Source organism: Zingiber officinale, chromosome 5B (assembly GCF_018446385.1).
Source record: "Zingiber officinale cultivar Zhangliang chromosome 5B, Zo_v1.1, whole genome shotgun sequence".
Lineage (NCBI taxonomy): Eukaryota > Viridiplantae > Streptophyta > Magnoliopsida > Zingiberales > Zingiberaceae > Zingiber > Zingiber officinale.
The window spans coordinates 137,785,513-137,802,008 of record NC_055995.1 but is presented as its reverse complement, the minus strand read 5'-3'; the positions used below and the strand labels follow the sequence as shown (position 1 = coordinate 137,802,008).

At 39.5% G+C, this 16,496-nt stretch overlaps 2 protein-coding genes across 3 annotated transcripts in view; both read right to left on the bottom strand.

Annotated features, from left to right (window-relative positions):
- LOC121986293 (protein arginine N-methyltransferase 7-like) lies at positions 1-7,578 on the bottom strand. 2 transcript variants are annotated; one of them, XM_042540170.1, is made up of 14 exons: positions 7,181-7,578; positions 5,115-5,337; positions 4,663-4,788; positions 3,446-3,610; positions 3,209-3,327; positions 3,038-3,138; positions 2,228-2,487; positions 1,882-2,118; positions 1,693-1,766; positions 1,159-1,252; positions 916-1,065; positions 749-823; positions 494-590; positions 1-366 (listed from the first exon to the last, which is right to left on the bottom strand). In XM_042540170.1, exons 1-14 carry the CDS (start codon positions 7,537-7,539, stop codon positions 221-223), a joined length of 2,226 nt encoding a protein of 741 aa, XP_042396104.1. In that variant the 5' UTR covers positions 7,540-7,578; the 3' UTR covers positions 1-220. The 2 variants fall into 2 exon arrangements, with proteins under 2 accessions (XP_042396104.1, XP_042396105.1); XM_042540171.1 differs by having other exon boundaries at positions 5,115-5,433; positions 7,181-7,540.
- A 7,642-nt stretch (positions 7,579-15,220) lies between these two features.
- The window catches only part of LOC121987120, a 1,597-nt gene continuing 321 nt past the window's right edge, over positions 15,221-16,496 (bottom strand). The window contains exons 2-3 of the mRNA XM_042541018.1: positions 15,684-16,152; positions 15,221-15,543 (exon numbers count right to left, since the gene is read on the bottom strand). Of these exons, the coding sequence (XP_042396952.1) occupies positions 15,221-15,543; positions 15,684-16,152 (792 nt within the window). The remainder of the gene's footprint in view (positions 15,544-15,683; positions 16,153-16,496) is intronic.

The window sequence follows — 16,496 nt, the reverse complement described above, 5'->3', positions numbered from 1 at the left end:
TTTGTCTTCATATATGATCATCATTCATCAATCATCTCAATGTATATAACTTCTACAGTTCGACTCACTCACATCAAAAATAACAAGGGAACCAGTTTGAAATGAAACACATGCAAATTTACCTTCAAGATATTCAAACTTCAATTTATAATGCGTGAAAAAAGAAACGAGAAACCACTCATTTGTGAAAATGAGTATGGATAGATTATGTCCACGAACCTTATTGCAATGATGAAAAGAATGATGAGACAGTGATTTCTCCGGAAGAATGATCGAAAGACGCCTCTATCTCAACAAAACAGTCGGTCGTATTGACATTGAAAGGCTGGCTGAGAAGCTTCACTCCCTGTTTCTGGTATCTACTAGCTGTAGACAATTGAATTATAATTCAATCCAACTTTGTGCATAAATCATAAGCTCAGTCTGATGTTGAATTTCAAAGATTCAATGAATTTATCAGTTTGAATTTGATAAGAAGCAGGCGAGTTCTAACCTGGTCCAGTTGACATTACGATGGAGCCTTTTTCATCCATTACCCAGTCGATCCAGAGTACAAAACCATGGCATAGTCCCAGTTTGGAGAACTGCATCTACGTGAAGCAGAAAATAGAAATTGAATTAAGTTTCTGAACTGTGTGAGCGTTCAAATTCAGAGGATTTAATGAGCACTAATGTTTAGGCTTTCTAAGAATAATAGTGATATTCAGTAGAATGAGCTCTAAGTAATTCGAGTAAAGAAAAAGGCTACCTTTGTTTTCCCAGAACAAGAATGGATAGGATTTGTGAAATCGAACTCCATGAGTGGAAGAACACCGCTGAGTTCCTGTCATACAACTCGTATCAATAATCCAAATAAGATTAACCAGGATCTTGTGAGATATATCGAACTTTGTTTTTCAACTGTGGTATGATTACCTGAACCTCACCACACTGCCAGACATAATAAGGCAGACAAGGACCTTCGATCATTGGTGGTAAATTGCCACATGCACCCAGAGTCTCATTCACGACCGAGTGATCAAAGCCTTCAACATTTTCCAGGCAACACCGGCTTCTCCAAAGATCCTACATAGGATGGTAAAAGTGTTCTCAAATGAATGCTACAAGTTAGCATGATGCCTATTGACAATAGGAAATGGAAACAGAAAGGAAACTCACCGGAAGAGACATGGCACAAACTTTTAGTACTCCCTTAAAAGGCATGACGATGACATCTTTAGACAACACGGAGTCAAGTAGAGTCCTCTCCTTCCTAAATTAGTAAATTCACATAGGAGTGGCTAGAGAACCGGTTAGAGTTTCTTCAGGAAGCTTGTTGGTCATAATAACTAGAAATTTGATAGAAATGAGACCAAAGTACATGCCCCAATCTAGTAACAACTTAATGATTCGAAGCAACACTTTGATCTACTTGAGGTTAAACATCAAACATTGATCTAATCTAGTAACAGATTCTCATCAACCATTATGAGGAAACAATATCCTGGAATTTGAACCACATAATGGGTTACATAGATTCAAATGGTTAATAGTCAAATAAATCATTTGTTATCCACTACAAGAGTGTGTTCAAGAATAAATAAGCAGCATACCTAGCAACTACAAACTATATATTATGATCTGGTTATAAACTTGTGAATATTATCTTATGCAAACATAAAAAATAACAAGTTTTCCTAAACTCATACTTACCAAAATCGTAGGTTCTGCCATGGGAGTGCCCCTTCAGTTCCATAGTAGAATGGCTCTCCAACCAGAAGATCAACCTAAAATAAGCCCACGTGACAATTTCAGCAAGACAAGGTTACAGTTTCAGCAGTACAAAACATTTACATGAAATAAAAACTCTAGCACAATATTTAAACACAAAACAATTTTCACCTTTCTTTGTATAAGATTATTTTTAGCCAGGTTGGGTGACCTCATTCCCATAACTTTTATACGATCCATAGAAAAACCATTTGCATTGGCAACAGCTTGCAGATACTTTTCACCTTTTTCTTGTAGCCCAGGAAAACTTGAAACTATGGTTGCATTTTTGGAGAGACATGCAGTTAGAATTGTTAAGAACACACTATCATCAGCAACGACACAAAATTGAGAAGATTGTGCATGCAACTGTTACAAAAAATTTCAGATGAGTGAGATGCCACACATGTAAGAAGACAAAGCAAAAGAAATGTCTGTGTACAATAATTATGTCAATAGTAAGGTAGCAACTACTTACGATATTTCTCATAGCAGTCATTAACCCTGACCTCCAATCTCTGTCGCCATACAAGGCAATTCTTTCCGGTGAAAGCTCTAGACGGCAGTCCCCATAGGTGTTGCTGTAGATCAATGAATTATCACACTTGAGGTGGTATGAAATCTTAGTTTCATCATGGGTGGCATTAAAGACAACATTTTCATCTTTGGAAACAGGAAGTCCTGGTCCTGGAATGAACCATACACATTGCTTCCAGTGATCACACCAATCTTTAGCGTCTATTCACAAAGAAATGACCATCAGCTGCTAAATTTGTAATGCATAATGCATTTGTATCCATAGTCTGGAATAGATAACTATACAAAAAGCAAGGGTTTAGCACAGATATCTAAGAATTATTTTGACACTTTGAGCAAAAACTTACAAAAAAGCATAATATATGAAGGGTGCAATCACATCACATACATAATAGGTGTAGCATTAGAAATGTCTAATGAAAAAATCCTTGAGAAATGAACATTGTGTTCAGAAATTATTAGCTTTGCCCAAAAAACAAATACATTAACCTTACTGCACAGGATCAGACACACATGAGGATAACTAGCATTCAATATAGAGGAGGTGAATTTTGATTGAGAGAATATATATTGGTCAACTAGGACCTAGTAAGAACAGGTGAATTTTAATGCATTTCTAGCTTGTATCCACAGTGATATGTACTAATTTACTACATTTAATATCATTAAGAATTTGAAATAGTGGCACTTTAAGTCATAATGGGCACTTAACCAGAATGCTTATGGAAAGAAAACAATTTACAAACATTACCAGGAACACAAGTTGCTTCTTTTATATCATCTGTCCTTGTAATCCATCTAGGAGCTGTGGTGTATACCACTGAACCTTCATAGTCCAACTGAACCACCCACCTGCAAATTGAGACCAATTTAAATCTTTGGTGCCGAGAAGAGATATATACCAGATTTGCATGACAACTACCATGAAATTACAGCATTGGCATTGCCTTCACTGCTAGCTTTTACTGATATTTTGATTTCACCATGACTCTCTGGTCGTTTCCAAAAGTCAAACTCAAAAACTTTGAAGGGCTCTGACAACTGTATGAAATTCATATTATGCAATATCTATATATACCCCTAATCTATCAATAAGCTCTATATATACCCCTAATCTATCAATAAGCCTATGGAACTTAAAAGGAAAAAAAACATATACCAGTCGTAGATCATTGAACATGGCGTCACAATGCATGGCATATTGTTGTTTTTTAATGTCCATAATCCCTTCCAAACCGGGACATGTAAGATGAACTCCATCGGATAAATTTGCTTCACCATGGAACAAATCCTGCAGCTTCTGCAGGTATGGGCTCTCAACTAGCTGGGGAATCAATATACTAGCAATGTGAGTTCACGTCTTTGGAAATTCATAGCTATTCTCTTATGAAGTTTATTGCAGAAAACCAGAAATATCATGATAATTATTTATTGAGATAAAGGCACAAGGGCAAGGAAGAAAACAACAGCCATAACAATGAGAAATCAATCAGCCATAAGGCCAAAACCATTTGGGGTTAGTTGCATGAATTTTTTATATTTTATGATACCGAAGATAGTGCCAACTAAATTAAAATTCACAAAAGATCTAGTACTCACAACTTAACAGTGAGGCTAAGTATATCGCACATGTTCTCAGAAAGAAATTGCAGTGTATATTTCTTTCAAATGAATAGACTTGAAAGTATTAGCGACAATCAACTTCCAAGTCTAATATGAATTAAGTCAATTTTAAATTATTTTTCATTCTGAAGAATTGGATACACCGTACTGTAGTTAATACTTCCATTGAACCACCAATTCGATAAGGTTAGAGTTTCTTGGCAGCATCGGTATGAATATTTTTGGTGCATCGTCTATAAGCATGATTAACAGCCACAAATTAGCAAATGCTGAGAAGGAAGACTAGGGAAACCTTAGTGTCATTGTGGAGCAATTTTCCTCTTCCAAAAAGTGGGAAGTTATTGAACGTCAATATTTCATGAAGTTAATTGAATAATGTAAACCAGCCAAAGTGTGTTCTAGGAAGGGGAGCCTTGGCGCAACAGTAAAATTATTGCCATGTGACCAAAAAGTCACGGGTTCGAATCCTGAAAACAACCTCTTGCAAAAAGCAGGATAAGGCTGCGTACAGATCCTTCCCCGGGACCCCGCATGGCGGGAGCTTCGTGCACCAGGTTGCCCTTTTTTAGCCAAAGTGTGTTCTAGCAGGCAAAGTATTTGACATTATGGACACTTTCCTCTTCCTCATATAGGTCATATCTTTGCAAAGCAAGCTAAGCAACAGGAGAAGCATAGTAATTTCAAGCAAAATCGCCAAGATCCTTCAACAGGAAGTAGCATATCACCCAACAAACCAAGGAAAAAAGCATCTACCTGTCCATAGGTAGTGGCACGATATGGAACAGTTTGTGGGTTCTTGATGAGTAGCATATCATGAGCATGTTGTAGAGTTGGTATCAGTCCTTCTCCCAATAATTCTGAGTCTAATATCTCACTAACCTACACAAATAGTTAATAATAGTTAATACAGAGAAAGAACTGTAGAACAGCACGTTTAATCATATCAATGGGTTCTTCAACATTAACAAAAAATGAATTTCATAAAAACATTTGAGGACACAAGGACACCAAAAAATAAATCTCACATAAAGTAGCAAATCGCAGGAAGTAACAAGTTGAGACAACCTTTTTGTTGCTCAATCTTATAGTTTATTTCCTGTTCCGAAATATTTGAGTGAACAAAATGGTAATGGACAACTGCTTGTAATATATTTCTTTCTCTAATATAAACATCACTACCCTTAATGGACTTTGAGAAAACCTACCAACACAGCTGCTCGTGATTCAAGGTCCACGCCAACAACAAGCTCATCAGATCGCTTGTGAAAGACCTTTATCTTCTTCTCCATCTTATTTCCCCGCAATACTCTACGCATTAGCTTCCCCATGGGAAGGTAAGACTCACAAGCTGACACAGTCGCCACTGAGGATTCACCAAATTTCTCCATCGTGCGTGCTGCCAACATTGACAATAGGCCAGTTCCAGCTCTGCAAGCACAATGTAATTTATTTCACAGCTTTGGCATCACTCTACATCTTGTACTGAGCCTAAATCCATAATTGAATTATCTCAATTTATCTTCCCTGCATTGGAACCCAAATTAAAATTAACAATCTATTGTATTCCTACTACAATGTCGCTTTTGCTACTATTTTATGTTAATATGCCTCACTGATGAATAACCAGTATTGTTTTAAAAAGCAGTATGAAATTCTAAAAAAAAATACAACATTAGTGCACTTCACATTTATTATCAATCTAGCCCATGAAATTATTCATGGACAGCCTGATGATTTTCACATGACTCCTATGAAAAAAATTTATAAAAATGTGTTAGGTGTTGCAAGGAACCAAGGTCCATAAGATGTCATTATTTCAATAAAATCATAAAGTATACTCAAAGCTAAATATAATAGAAAAAATTGCATATTCTCAGATCTAATAACACCCACAATTTTTTTCCATGTTTATTCATAGTGTAACTTCTAACTTCGAGTAATGGAGTTTTTAGTTACTTTCAAAAATCTTGAGAATGAGAAAGATGAGAAGAGAGAAGGATGCATTTTCACTTTCACTTTTGCCAAAGGATAAATACAGACAAGATGTGAATTGGCCGTGAGAAGTCACTCCTTTGTTCAAAGAGTGAAAAACCATCAGATCAGGATAGAGCAAGATTGATGTGCTACATAGATTTGATTCATGCAGACATATGATCAGTTGGCATTGTATAGGTCCCTTCTGAAATGAGAGGCAATAGCCAGCTACCATGTAGAACTAGAGTTGATGGTAATGAGTTTTCTAGTGAAACATGGATTTCATATTTGCCCTAGAATCCTCATACTATGTAAAAGAGCAAGGAAAACAAAGTTCGAATTTTTAGAAGATCAGATTTGAAAACCAAGCAGATTTCTGCTTTGCCTAAGGGCTAAACCCAGTAAAGCACTCAAGCAAAGCTGGCAAAATGCTTGCCTAAACATGTCCAAGACACTTATGCCATGCCTTGCCTGCCTTGTGCACCTAAGTGAGTCCTACTTCTTAACAAAACTATGGGCATCATTGAGTATTAGAGACAACCAACACCAGAGTTAGAAATAATAAGTGCGAAGTGTGATTGTTATGCTATCAGGCTTATGACATAAACAACTCTAGTCCAAGAAAATCCAAACCAATTGGTCAGACCATAAAAAAGTAGGAACCAACCCTTAGAAATCTCTGATCATCTTATTATAACAATAAATTGCCTATTTTTTATTTAAGGACGGAAAAGCATTAGAGACCTATTTAACTATAGTAGATACACAAAAAGTCCATTTTTCATAAGAATTACTGCATTGAACTGAAAATAAGGAGAAATTCTTGTTGAGGTCTTCGATTGCTCATCATTATGCCCCCATAGGCTTAGCTGAGATGGTAAGTGGATGGCAGATTTGCCTAATGAGCGAAAGGTTGAATCCCGGGGCTGGCGGGGTGTAAATCGCTGCACCCGGCACAACTCGCCCTCCCATCCATCTTACCTCTCAGTCACAGTCACCGTGGTTTACCTCCGTGATGGTCCTGGGGTGGGCTGACGGGGCACTGGGGGCACGCGTAATCACCTTTTGCCCAGTCAATTACTCACCATTACGATTCATTGCGTGCTTATAAACCTTGACATTACAGTGCAGCCACAATTGTCCGGGTAAAAAGGAGACAACTTGTGCACTGGCCTCGAAGGTCATATTAGGATTTAGAGAGAAAACATTTTAGGAAGCCTACGGCAATCATTTCGTTTTCGATACAAATAAAGACGCATCTAGAAATGTAGAAGATATCAAGCGCGAGAGAAATCACCCGATGTCAAGGACGTGGCAAGGACCCTTGATCGTCTTCTCAATAGCCGCTCGGAATGCCCGATTCCGACAGGAATCATTGAGCATATCGAGGTAAGAGGTGGTGGCCAGAAGGCACTTAGCACCATGCTTACCCTCCCCTCCCTCTCCCTCGCCTCCTTCTTCAACGACTATCCACTCGGAATCCCCGGTAAGGGGGTCGCGCCGGAGCTGGAAAACCCGGGTCGAGAAACTGGTACAGCTGGTGCTCATTTCTCGGACGGCGACGAACCTTGCCGATACTCGGCCGTGGAAGGGCGGCGGCCGGACAAGGGAAGAGGAGTAGATCGCCGCGCCGAGCCCGGCGAGAGAACTCTTCATCAACCTAGCGAGTTGGGCTTGTGGCCCTGGCGTTTAGGGTTCACAAATAGGACAGCGGCTACGCGCAGGGCCGAGTGACTGCCGCTTTGTTGGGCTTTATTTGGGCCAGAGTGGAACTCAAATTCCTGTCTACATATATTTATAGTGCTGGCCTTTATTTGGGCCAGGAGAGTTGGGCTTCGGGTCCTTCCGTTTAGTGTTTCTTTGTTTAAAAAGAAAATTCTTTTATGACAAATATTGCTCGTTTATTATTAGTTGTTCGAGGAAATTGTCGGATTATTTTTTATATTTAATTTATTCGTTTAAAAAATTTCTCATCTATCAACGTGCATGGCTCGTACTTTTAAACGTGTATTCACCGTCTCAATTCTCAAATATTCACATACTTTATAAAAAAAAATATGTCCCTTTTCTTTTTTTTTATTTAGTTTTTTATCTTTGCATACTTAAAAAAAAAGATGTTAATGAATCTGTATTTTATAATAATAAACAAAATCTTAATTTATATCGGATAGTTTAAAACAACTTAAAAAATGACAATGCGACTGTTAAAAATATCATTATAATTTATGATAAATATAATGATAACAAATTAGTTAGTAAAAAGTATAGATATATTATTGTGAATCCTCCATCATATAACTCTATTATAGGAAGGGCTTCTATATTGATGAAAATTATTGGGTGTTATAATTATCAATTGGTGTTAAAATTAATGTGAGGATATATTAAATCCAACGTGTTATTGAACTAAAGTTAAAGTATATGTGATTATATATATATATATAATATCTGACTGTGCACGTATCAAGTGAGAGATATATGAGAGGGCCACCTGGATGTCCTCCCATATTTTTTTATTAAAAATTTAAAATTTTTAAAAAGGTTAAAATAAAAAATATATATATTTATTTAATGTAAAATAAGAATAAAGAAACATGAGTAGACAATAGAACTTACACAAAAATGAGTATTAATGTTAAAATGAAGATAAGAAAATTAATATGTTAATATAATGTGTATGTGATATGTGGATAACAATAATGAATGTTAATGTTAAAATGAATATCAGCTAATGAATGTGTTAATATAATGTGTATGTGACATGTTGACCTATATTTTTTTGATAAGGTGGTGGATGCTATAACACCCACCAATATGAATACTCTTGTAGTAACTCAACTCGATAACAGTCGTATTGTTCAATTGTCATTTGAGTGTCATATCTTAAAAGATGATTCACCCACCTTAATCTTTTTTTTATCATTAGTTCCACGGTGGGATGAAGAAAGTAATTCACATTAACAATTAATCGAGCGATATCTTTAAATGGGAGGAATTTTATTCTCAAATAAATTATTTCCCTAAGATTCAATCTCTACCCTCATATGATAATCTATCATCCAAGTGCGAGCTCAACTGTGCCAGTGGTGGGCACCATTTGAGTGTCATGTTTTTATCGCAACAAAAAGGAAATAATCCTCGCCTAGGGACCCTTTAAGATTGTCCCAATCAATCAGGAAGAAAGATAAATAATAGGGTTTCATTCAGCATAGTGATCCTTTGCATGAGGTCAGATAACCCATGACACATTTCGTACACTTTAAGAATTAACTTCATGATCTATTATAGCAACATTACATGTCTCCAGGGCGTAGCACAGCTGAAGGTGCATAGTTTCGTAGCTGAGAGATCTAGGGTTTGATCCTCGGGATGTGATTACCTGGAGTTAGCGTCCCGGCCATGCGCTTTCAGCTGTGCACCTATATTTACTTCCCTCCATATCTATAGGACCGGCTCTAGGAGGATCACTGATGTAATAGTTCCATATTTTTTTTTATAGCAACATTACATGTATTAACCACCTATATCAGTTTACGAGGGCAAGTGTTATGTTTTATCTATGTGAAATGTTCCTCCTAGGTGGTTAGCATGTTAACCCTTGGCTATATATAAGTAGGTAAATTCGTCTAATAAAAGTAGCACATACAGATAGTAAAATAACCTATGAATCATTTTAATTATCATATTTTTAAAAATTAGAAGAATTATTAGTATTTAGTATTTTTTTAAAATAAAAATGGTGCATCTTAAAGTTAATAAAGTGTCTTTCATTTTATTGTTAATTCAGGAATTTAATGTTAATAAGTTCTGAAGGCATTTTATCAATGTTAAAACTACAGGACTATTTTATAAAATAATAACAATACTGAAGGATTTTTTTTCTGGAAAAAATGAAATGTTGAGGAGTAAAATGAAAGTTTATCTTTAAAAACTAGGAGGAAGAGATTGAAGAGTTTCAAGTGGTCTTCAGGGAAATAGGTGCATATGTATAAAAACAGGTTTAAGAGGAAAAGACTCTCAAACAGAATGTCAAACACATACATCGTAGCTAGGAGTCTGTCCTCTACAATCGAGGTAAATCCCTTGATCATCACTCAATTCACTTACATGGTAATGCACTCAAAGTAACTCACACCCTCACAACCAAAGTCAAAACAACAACTAATCACTCACTCACAGCATATCACACAACACCATGACCATAAAACAAAGTCAAACTAAACACCGCTCACTTACTCACACAACACCATGACATGCAATTCAAATGACAATCAAACAACGAGAGCAAGCATAACCAAAGTGTGGAGCAAGTGATGTTCGGCCATAGGAAATCACGGATATGAGCAATTGTACGAACAGTGGCTTTAAAACACGGACAGCAAATAGAAAGCATCCTCTCATAGAACGTCGTCCCACTTTTAGCAAGTGGTCAGCTATCGAGTTTGTCGTGTCTTTACCGCGAGCAATTTGCTGCGGACTAGATAGATCCTTATGGTGAATCTATAAACCCTCTTGAACTTTTTGGCAAAGCCCCGACCATCAACGGATTTGGTGTTGTCTTTACCGCGAGCCGTTTGCTGCAGACTAGATAGATCATTATGGTAGATCTATTCATCCTCTTGGACTTTTTGACAAAGCCCCAACCATCAACGGATTTGGTACTGTCTTTACTGCGAACCGTTTGTTGCGGATTAGATAGATAAATTACGATAGATTTATTCACCATCTCTCTTATTCCCCTAACACAAGACATGCATCTATTCATCATCTCTCACAAGTCAACATTTTGACTCTCACCACCAATCACAAGACATGTATAAGTTAACATTTGAACTAGTTTGCATATACTCAAGTCTTCAACATACCTTACATGCACACACACAAATCGTGAGTCTTCAAATTTATGAACAGTAGAGGTAGCTTCAAAAGCACGGATAGCAACAGAAGCTTCAAAACCACGGACATCTTGAGTCTTCAAATCCACGAATAGTATAGGTTGTTTCAAAAACTCGGACAGCAACAGAAGCTTCAAAACCACGAACATCCAAAACCAGTGGACAGCAAACAACTCCTCACGGGCAACAACCACTTCAAATTCTATATAAGTCCATAAAACGATAAAAATGAATTTGAATCTTCCACAACATCCTATCAATATCAGGAGTCATTCCTGTAAGACCGTTGGGCCGGCTAGGAGGGGGTTGTTGGATATCCTGCTAACACAAAAAGGAAAACAAACCCTCCTCGAACTCTTTAGGATAACACTTGCATAATTAAGTTAAGCAGATAAATTAAAAGCATAAAGAAAAGCGAGGCACAAAAGATTTACTTGGTTACAACCGATGTGGTTGTTAATCCAAGGAAGATTAAGCTCAATAAAACTCCTTCGGGCGGAGAAGCCTCGTACAGCGTTGAAGTGCAGAAAACAGAAGCTTAGACTAAAAGAGAGTGTGCAAGCACTGGATTTATAATCAGTGAGTTCTGACCAAGCTATATTTATAGTCTTGGTCCGGGCGCCTGGGGATAAATTTTATCCCTAATATTTGGATCGAGTCAAACTCTATCCTGCTGAAAAGTCGATTCCGGGCGCCCCGGTTGGTTCCGGGCGCCCGGAATGGTTCCGGGCGCCCGGAGCCCTAAGGTCAACATAAGTTGACTTTTCGACTCCGGTTCAGCTCGTCTCGATCCAGCTCATCTCGGTCCGGGTCTGTTCGCTCCGGCTCCGTTTGCTTGGGTGATCTCTGCCATCCGGAATAGGGCTCACCCGAACCCATCTTCCGGTCTTCTCGAGCGTGCTTTCCTCCCGGCTTCTCGCCCTAATCGCTGTTCCTTCTCGTCCACTGTGGTACTCATCCGCAGATTGCCCCTGGCCGCACCTCCGCCGACCTTCGCTTAGCCGCTCTTGCCCCGAGCAATCTTCCGCCTCGCCAGATTCTGAACCACACTGCACTTCCTTCTCGTCCACGGTACTCTTCCGCAAAGACTGCCCCTGACGCACACAGCTGCATCCTCTCGCTAGCTGGCCTTCCGCCGAGTACCTCTGCTCCTAAGTTCCTGCACACTTAGACACAAGGTTAGAAACAACGCAGGACCTAACTTAACTTGTTGATTACACCAAAACAACCTTGGGGTTCCAACAATTCCCTCGTAGCGACATCTGTTACGGGATTCCCAAAAAACATATATCATACAAGAAACTCCAAGATACCGAGTTTTCATTTTTCGACTTGCACCTTTGTAGTGCTGATCGAGAATGTGAAATAGCTCCACCACTGAGTTAACATCATGATTTATCTCTAGTCAACTTCTCACCCTGTTCCAAAGATCACATGTGATAGGGCACTCAAAGAACAAGTGATCATTCGACTCGTCTTAGCCGTGGCAAAGCACACATGTCTTGTTTTCCTCATATGACAATCTATCGGTTGTTTGTAGCCTCCCATGGGCAAGTAACCAAAGAATGAATCGATGTTTCGACATAATCTCTGGCTTCCAAACTAATGATGTCAACGACACTTCAGGACCTCTAGGCATAAAGAAGCCATATGCATTTGCTGTCCCATTTTTCCCCATCGCAAACCACTCGACCATCAATTTGTTCGCCTCTCCACTTCTACTTGTAGCCCCTTGGATTTTGTTCCGAATGGTCACAAGTCTTTTGATAAGCTGAGAGTCCGAGTTTGATCTCCATTACCAAAAATTACTCTTTGAGATAATGATGGTGCACCCATCTTACCCATAGCAAATCCACATTAGTTTCGATCTCCCATAGTGTTTTGCTAAGAAGAGCCTCATTCCATGAATAAAGGTCGGAAATAGGAGGATGCTTTGAAGACCACGCAAATGCACGACATATAGTTTTGATCTTGTCAATGACACCACTTGGAATGGGGAGCATAGAAAGCCAATGACACTCCACTCCTTGAAGCACTATCTTCACCAACTCCAAGCACCCGGTATAAGATAAGGTATGCTTTGGCCAAGAATTAATCTTCTTTGTAATAGTATCAAGTAATGACCCATAGTTTGCAATCCACAACTTCTCCGCCGCTAGTGGAATCCCCAAGTACCGGAATGAAAATGTACCCTCTTGGAACTCAATAAATTGGAGCAATCGGTCCTTCATTCTATCATCAATCCCCGCTATATACATATGAGACTTCAATGAATTAGCCCGAAGTCTTGCTTCATTGCCAAAAACCTCCAAACAATCTGCCAATACTTTTATTGAGGACTCATCCGCTCGTGCAAACAGCATCAAATCATTGGCATAAGCAAGATGTGTGATGCCAACCTCTTTACACATAGGATGAAAGTGAAAAGAAGGCATCAAGGAAGCGCCCTGCAACCTGCGAGATAATACCTCTATGTACAAACCGAAAAGTAGAGGAGATAGGGGTCACCTTGCCTTAGACCCCGACACCCACTAAAAAATCTATAGATATCACCATTTAGGGAAATAGAGTAAGAGGCTGTAGTTACACACTCCCTAATCCATCCACAATATCGTTGGGAAAAACCAAAACCAACGAGAGCTTCTATAAGAAAATCCCAATCTACAGATCAAAAGCCTTCAGAATCAACCTTGTCATACATCTCGGGGATATTCTTTTGCCAAGAGACACAGTAGCAACTCCCGAGTGAGTTAATGTTCTCACCAATAGAACGCCCCTTGACAAAAGCAGCTTGCGCCGGATTTAACAAGTCCCCCAAAACTTCTGCTAACCTGCCAGCAATACCTTTGCAATGACCTTGTAGAACACATTGCAGCAGGAGATAAGTTGATAATCCGTAACCCTCGGGGCATGGTCTGCCTTTGACACCAAGGATATCAATGAGCGATTCCACTGTTTGAGGAGCTCACCACTCAGAAAAAATTCTTGAGCAGCTGTGATAAAATCTGGCTCAACAATATCCCAAGATGAAGTGAAAAACTTTGCTCCATATCCATCCGGGCTCGGTGCCTTGTAGCTCCCGATGTCATATAAGGCGACTTTAATTTCCTCCACCTCCACCGTCCTGATTAAGTCCGCAGATTGGCCATGAGTGAGTTTTCTTCCAGGAAGTCCACTGCTGTCCATAGGGTTACATGCTACCTTTTGCCCAAGTAGATCATGAAAGAAGTCCACAAATTCATCTGCCACTTCACCCAAGCTGGATGTTTGCTCCCCATTCTAATTTTTGTGTATATAATAATTGCATTTCTCTTGTTATTGTGCTTCACCACACCATGGAAGAATTTAGTACACTTATCGAACTTTTACAAACATTCTTCAGACCGATAAAACTGCTTTCTCCACTTCCGCAAGTAGAGTGACCTTCCTCCGTATACGATCATAGTCATGGGAATTGTTCCTCCTGCTAGGACCCTTTCTATATCTCTTCTAAATCTGCATATTGCTCTTCTTGCCTTGTCCGAAATGTGCCCAAAATGATTTTTATTCAACTCCCGCAACTTGCTCTTCAAACTCATCAACTTTGTTGTAAGGATATATCGAGATTCTCAAAAATCGACGGCGACCAAGAGTCCAACACAAGCTCAGTGAAACCTTCTTTGAGTGACCACATATTAAGGAACTTGAAAGGTCAGTTTGGGGGTTGATCTTTCGCTAGAGTATGCACGGTGGTACAAGAGTGGTCCGAGAGATACCCAGGCGTTGTAAACTCCGCGTAAGCATCAAAATCTGCCAATAGCAAAAAAGAATTCACCAAAGCTCTATCCAATTTGCAAGAAACCGTACCATTGGTCCAAGTGAGCCGACAACCAATGGAGCGAAGATCCACCAAACCGCATACTTGAGTAAAAATTTGAAAATCTTGCATTTCATAATTAGTGACCGCAGAGCTCCCTTGTCTATCCAATGTCGATATAATAGAATTAAAATCACCAAGAATCAACCATGACTCAGATGTAGATCCTCCAAGGTCCGTAAGAGCCTCCCATAACGCCTTCCGAGCAACAATAGAATGAAGCCCATAAATAAATGTCACTAAGAAATCCCTCCTAGAGACCCGACACCGAACCCCGCAATGAATGAATTGTTCGGTTATTGAGAGAATATCCATATCAACTCTGTGTAAGTCCAAAGAAGCAACATGCGACCATGATTAGACATATCAAAATTATGTACATGCCTCATACCTGAAAATCGCCGATGCATAATAGGATCAAGAGAGGCCCCATCCAACTTCGTCTCTAATAACGCCATCACTTGAATATCTTTTTGCTTGAGGAGGTGGTGCACCCCTCCATGTTTTAGGGACTTGTGAAAGCCCCTAATATTCCAAGCAGCTATCTTCATTTAACACCTTCCACTCGGGCTGCTCGGATCCGTAGTTATCGTCCACTTTGTAGGGGCGCTCTACTTCCAGTCACTTCCTTGCTCTTCCCTTTATGTCTCACAGAATCAACCTGAGAGGATGCTGAAGAAGTCGATCCCAGTGTCACGGATGCAGCCGAGGATGATGGTGCCGAAGATGATGGCGCCGAGGATCGAGTTGTGCCACTACTATCTGTTTGGGACCGATGATCTGCTGAAGAGGAAGATGCCTCCTTGCTACTTGAAACCTCCGGTATAGTAGACAACTCCTCTGCATTCGCCTTCTCTTCATGATGCACATCCTGTGCATCCACCTCATCATGATCTAAGGGATGGACAACTGCCACAGGCTTAGGACTATGCACCCGACAATTGCTAAATCATTCTGTGTCACTGGATCCTCCATATTTTGTGGTTGTTGTCTTGGTCGCCATGCCCGACTTCTGGATCTCGGTTTTGATCTCCTTCTCCCCTAGTAACCTGCTGATTTAGATCTTGCCCTCCCTGTGCGAGGCAGACAACCATAGTCTTCTTTCCGGTGACCAATCTTCTTACAAGTCTCACAATATTCAGGCATCATTTCATAAACGATTCTGAGATCAAGCTGCACTCCGGTAGGTAATGTGATTGGAACCTCATAAATTCTATCCCCAATGACCGGAACCTCCACCAAAAGACGAGCATACTCTAGCCGCTCCCTTGATCGTGTTAAGCTATCCGTGTATAAAGGCTTGCCTACCTCCGAACCAATCATACTCAAGACCTTCTGTGACCAATAATCTGGTGGTAAACCATGGATTTGTATCCAAGCTGGAACAAGTCGACCATCTTTATGGAAGAGAAAACACCTTGACATAATCTTCTGAAAAATGGGAACTCCAAAAGCAAAGTAAGGCCCTCCCTGTAAGACTCTATCGCGATCATCTTTTGTATCAAAACGGTAGACCACCTATCCACTTTTATGCATAAAGAATTTGTAGTGAACCTTTCACTTGTTGACTATTGCATAGACTCCATTTCTTCCTGGATGTTGCCCCCCTAAACAACTAACTAGACAAAGCCCAGTATGCCTTCAATGTCATCAAAATTGATAGATAGCCTCTCACCTTTAGCTTCATATTGCTCTAGAGACACGCCAGATGTTGGCTTTCAATTGTTTCTGAATAAACTCGCCTAAGTCTTCTTCTTTTGCGCCTTCTGTGCCGGTTGGATAGGTGGAACAACCTCAAAGAACCCATCATTCTGATTATCACTATCTCTAGCCAACAGATTGGATCCGACATCACTTCCTCT

Coding starts and splice junctions, on each gene's coding strand:
- LOC121986293 (XM_042540170.1), bottom strand. CDS start 7,539: ATGAAGAGTTCTCTCGCCGGGCTCGGCGCGGCGATCTACTCCTCTTCC. Junction 3,328..3,445: donor TGTTCAATGATCTACGACTG/GTATATGTTTTT, acceptor AATTTCATACAG/TTGTCAGAGCCCTTCAAAGT. Junction 1,066..1,158: donor TTTGTGCCATGTCTCTTCCG/GTGAGTTTCCTT, acceptor CATCCTATGTAG/GATCTTTGGAGAAGCCGGTG.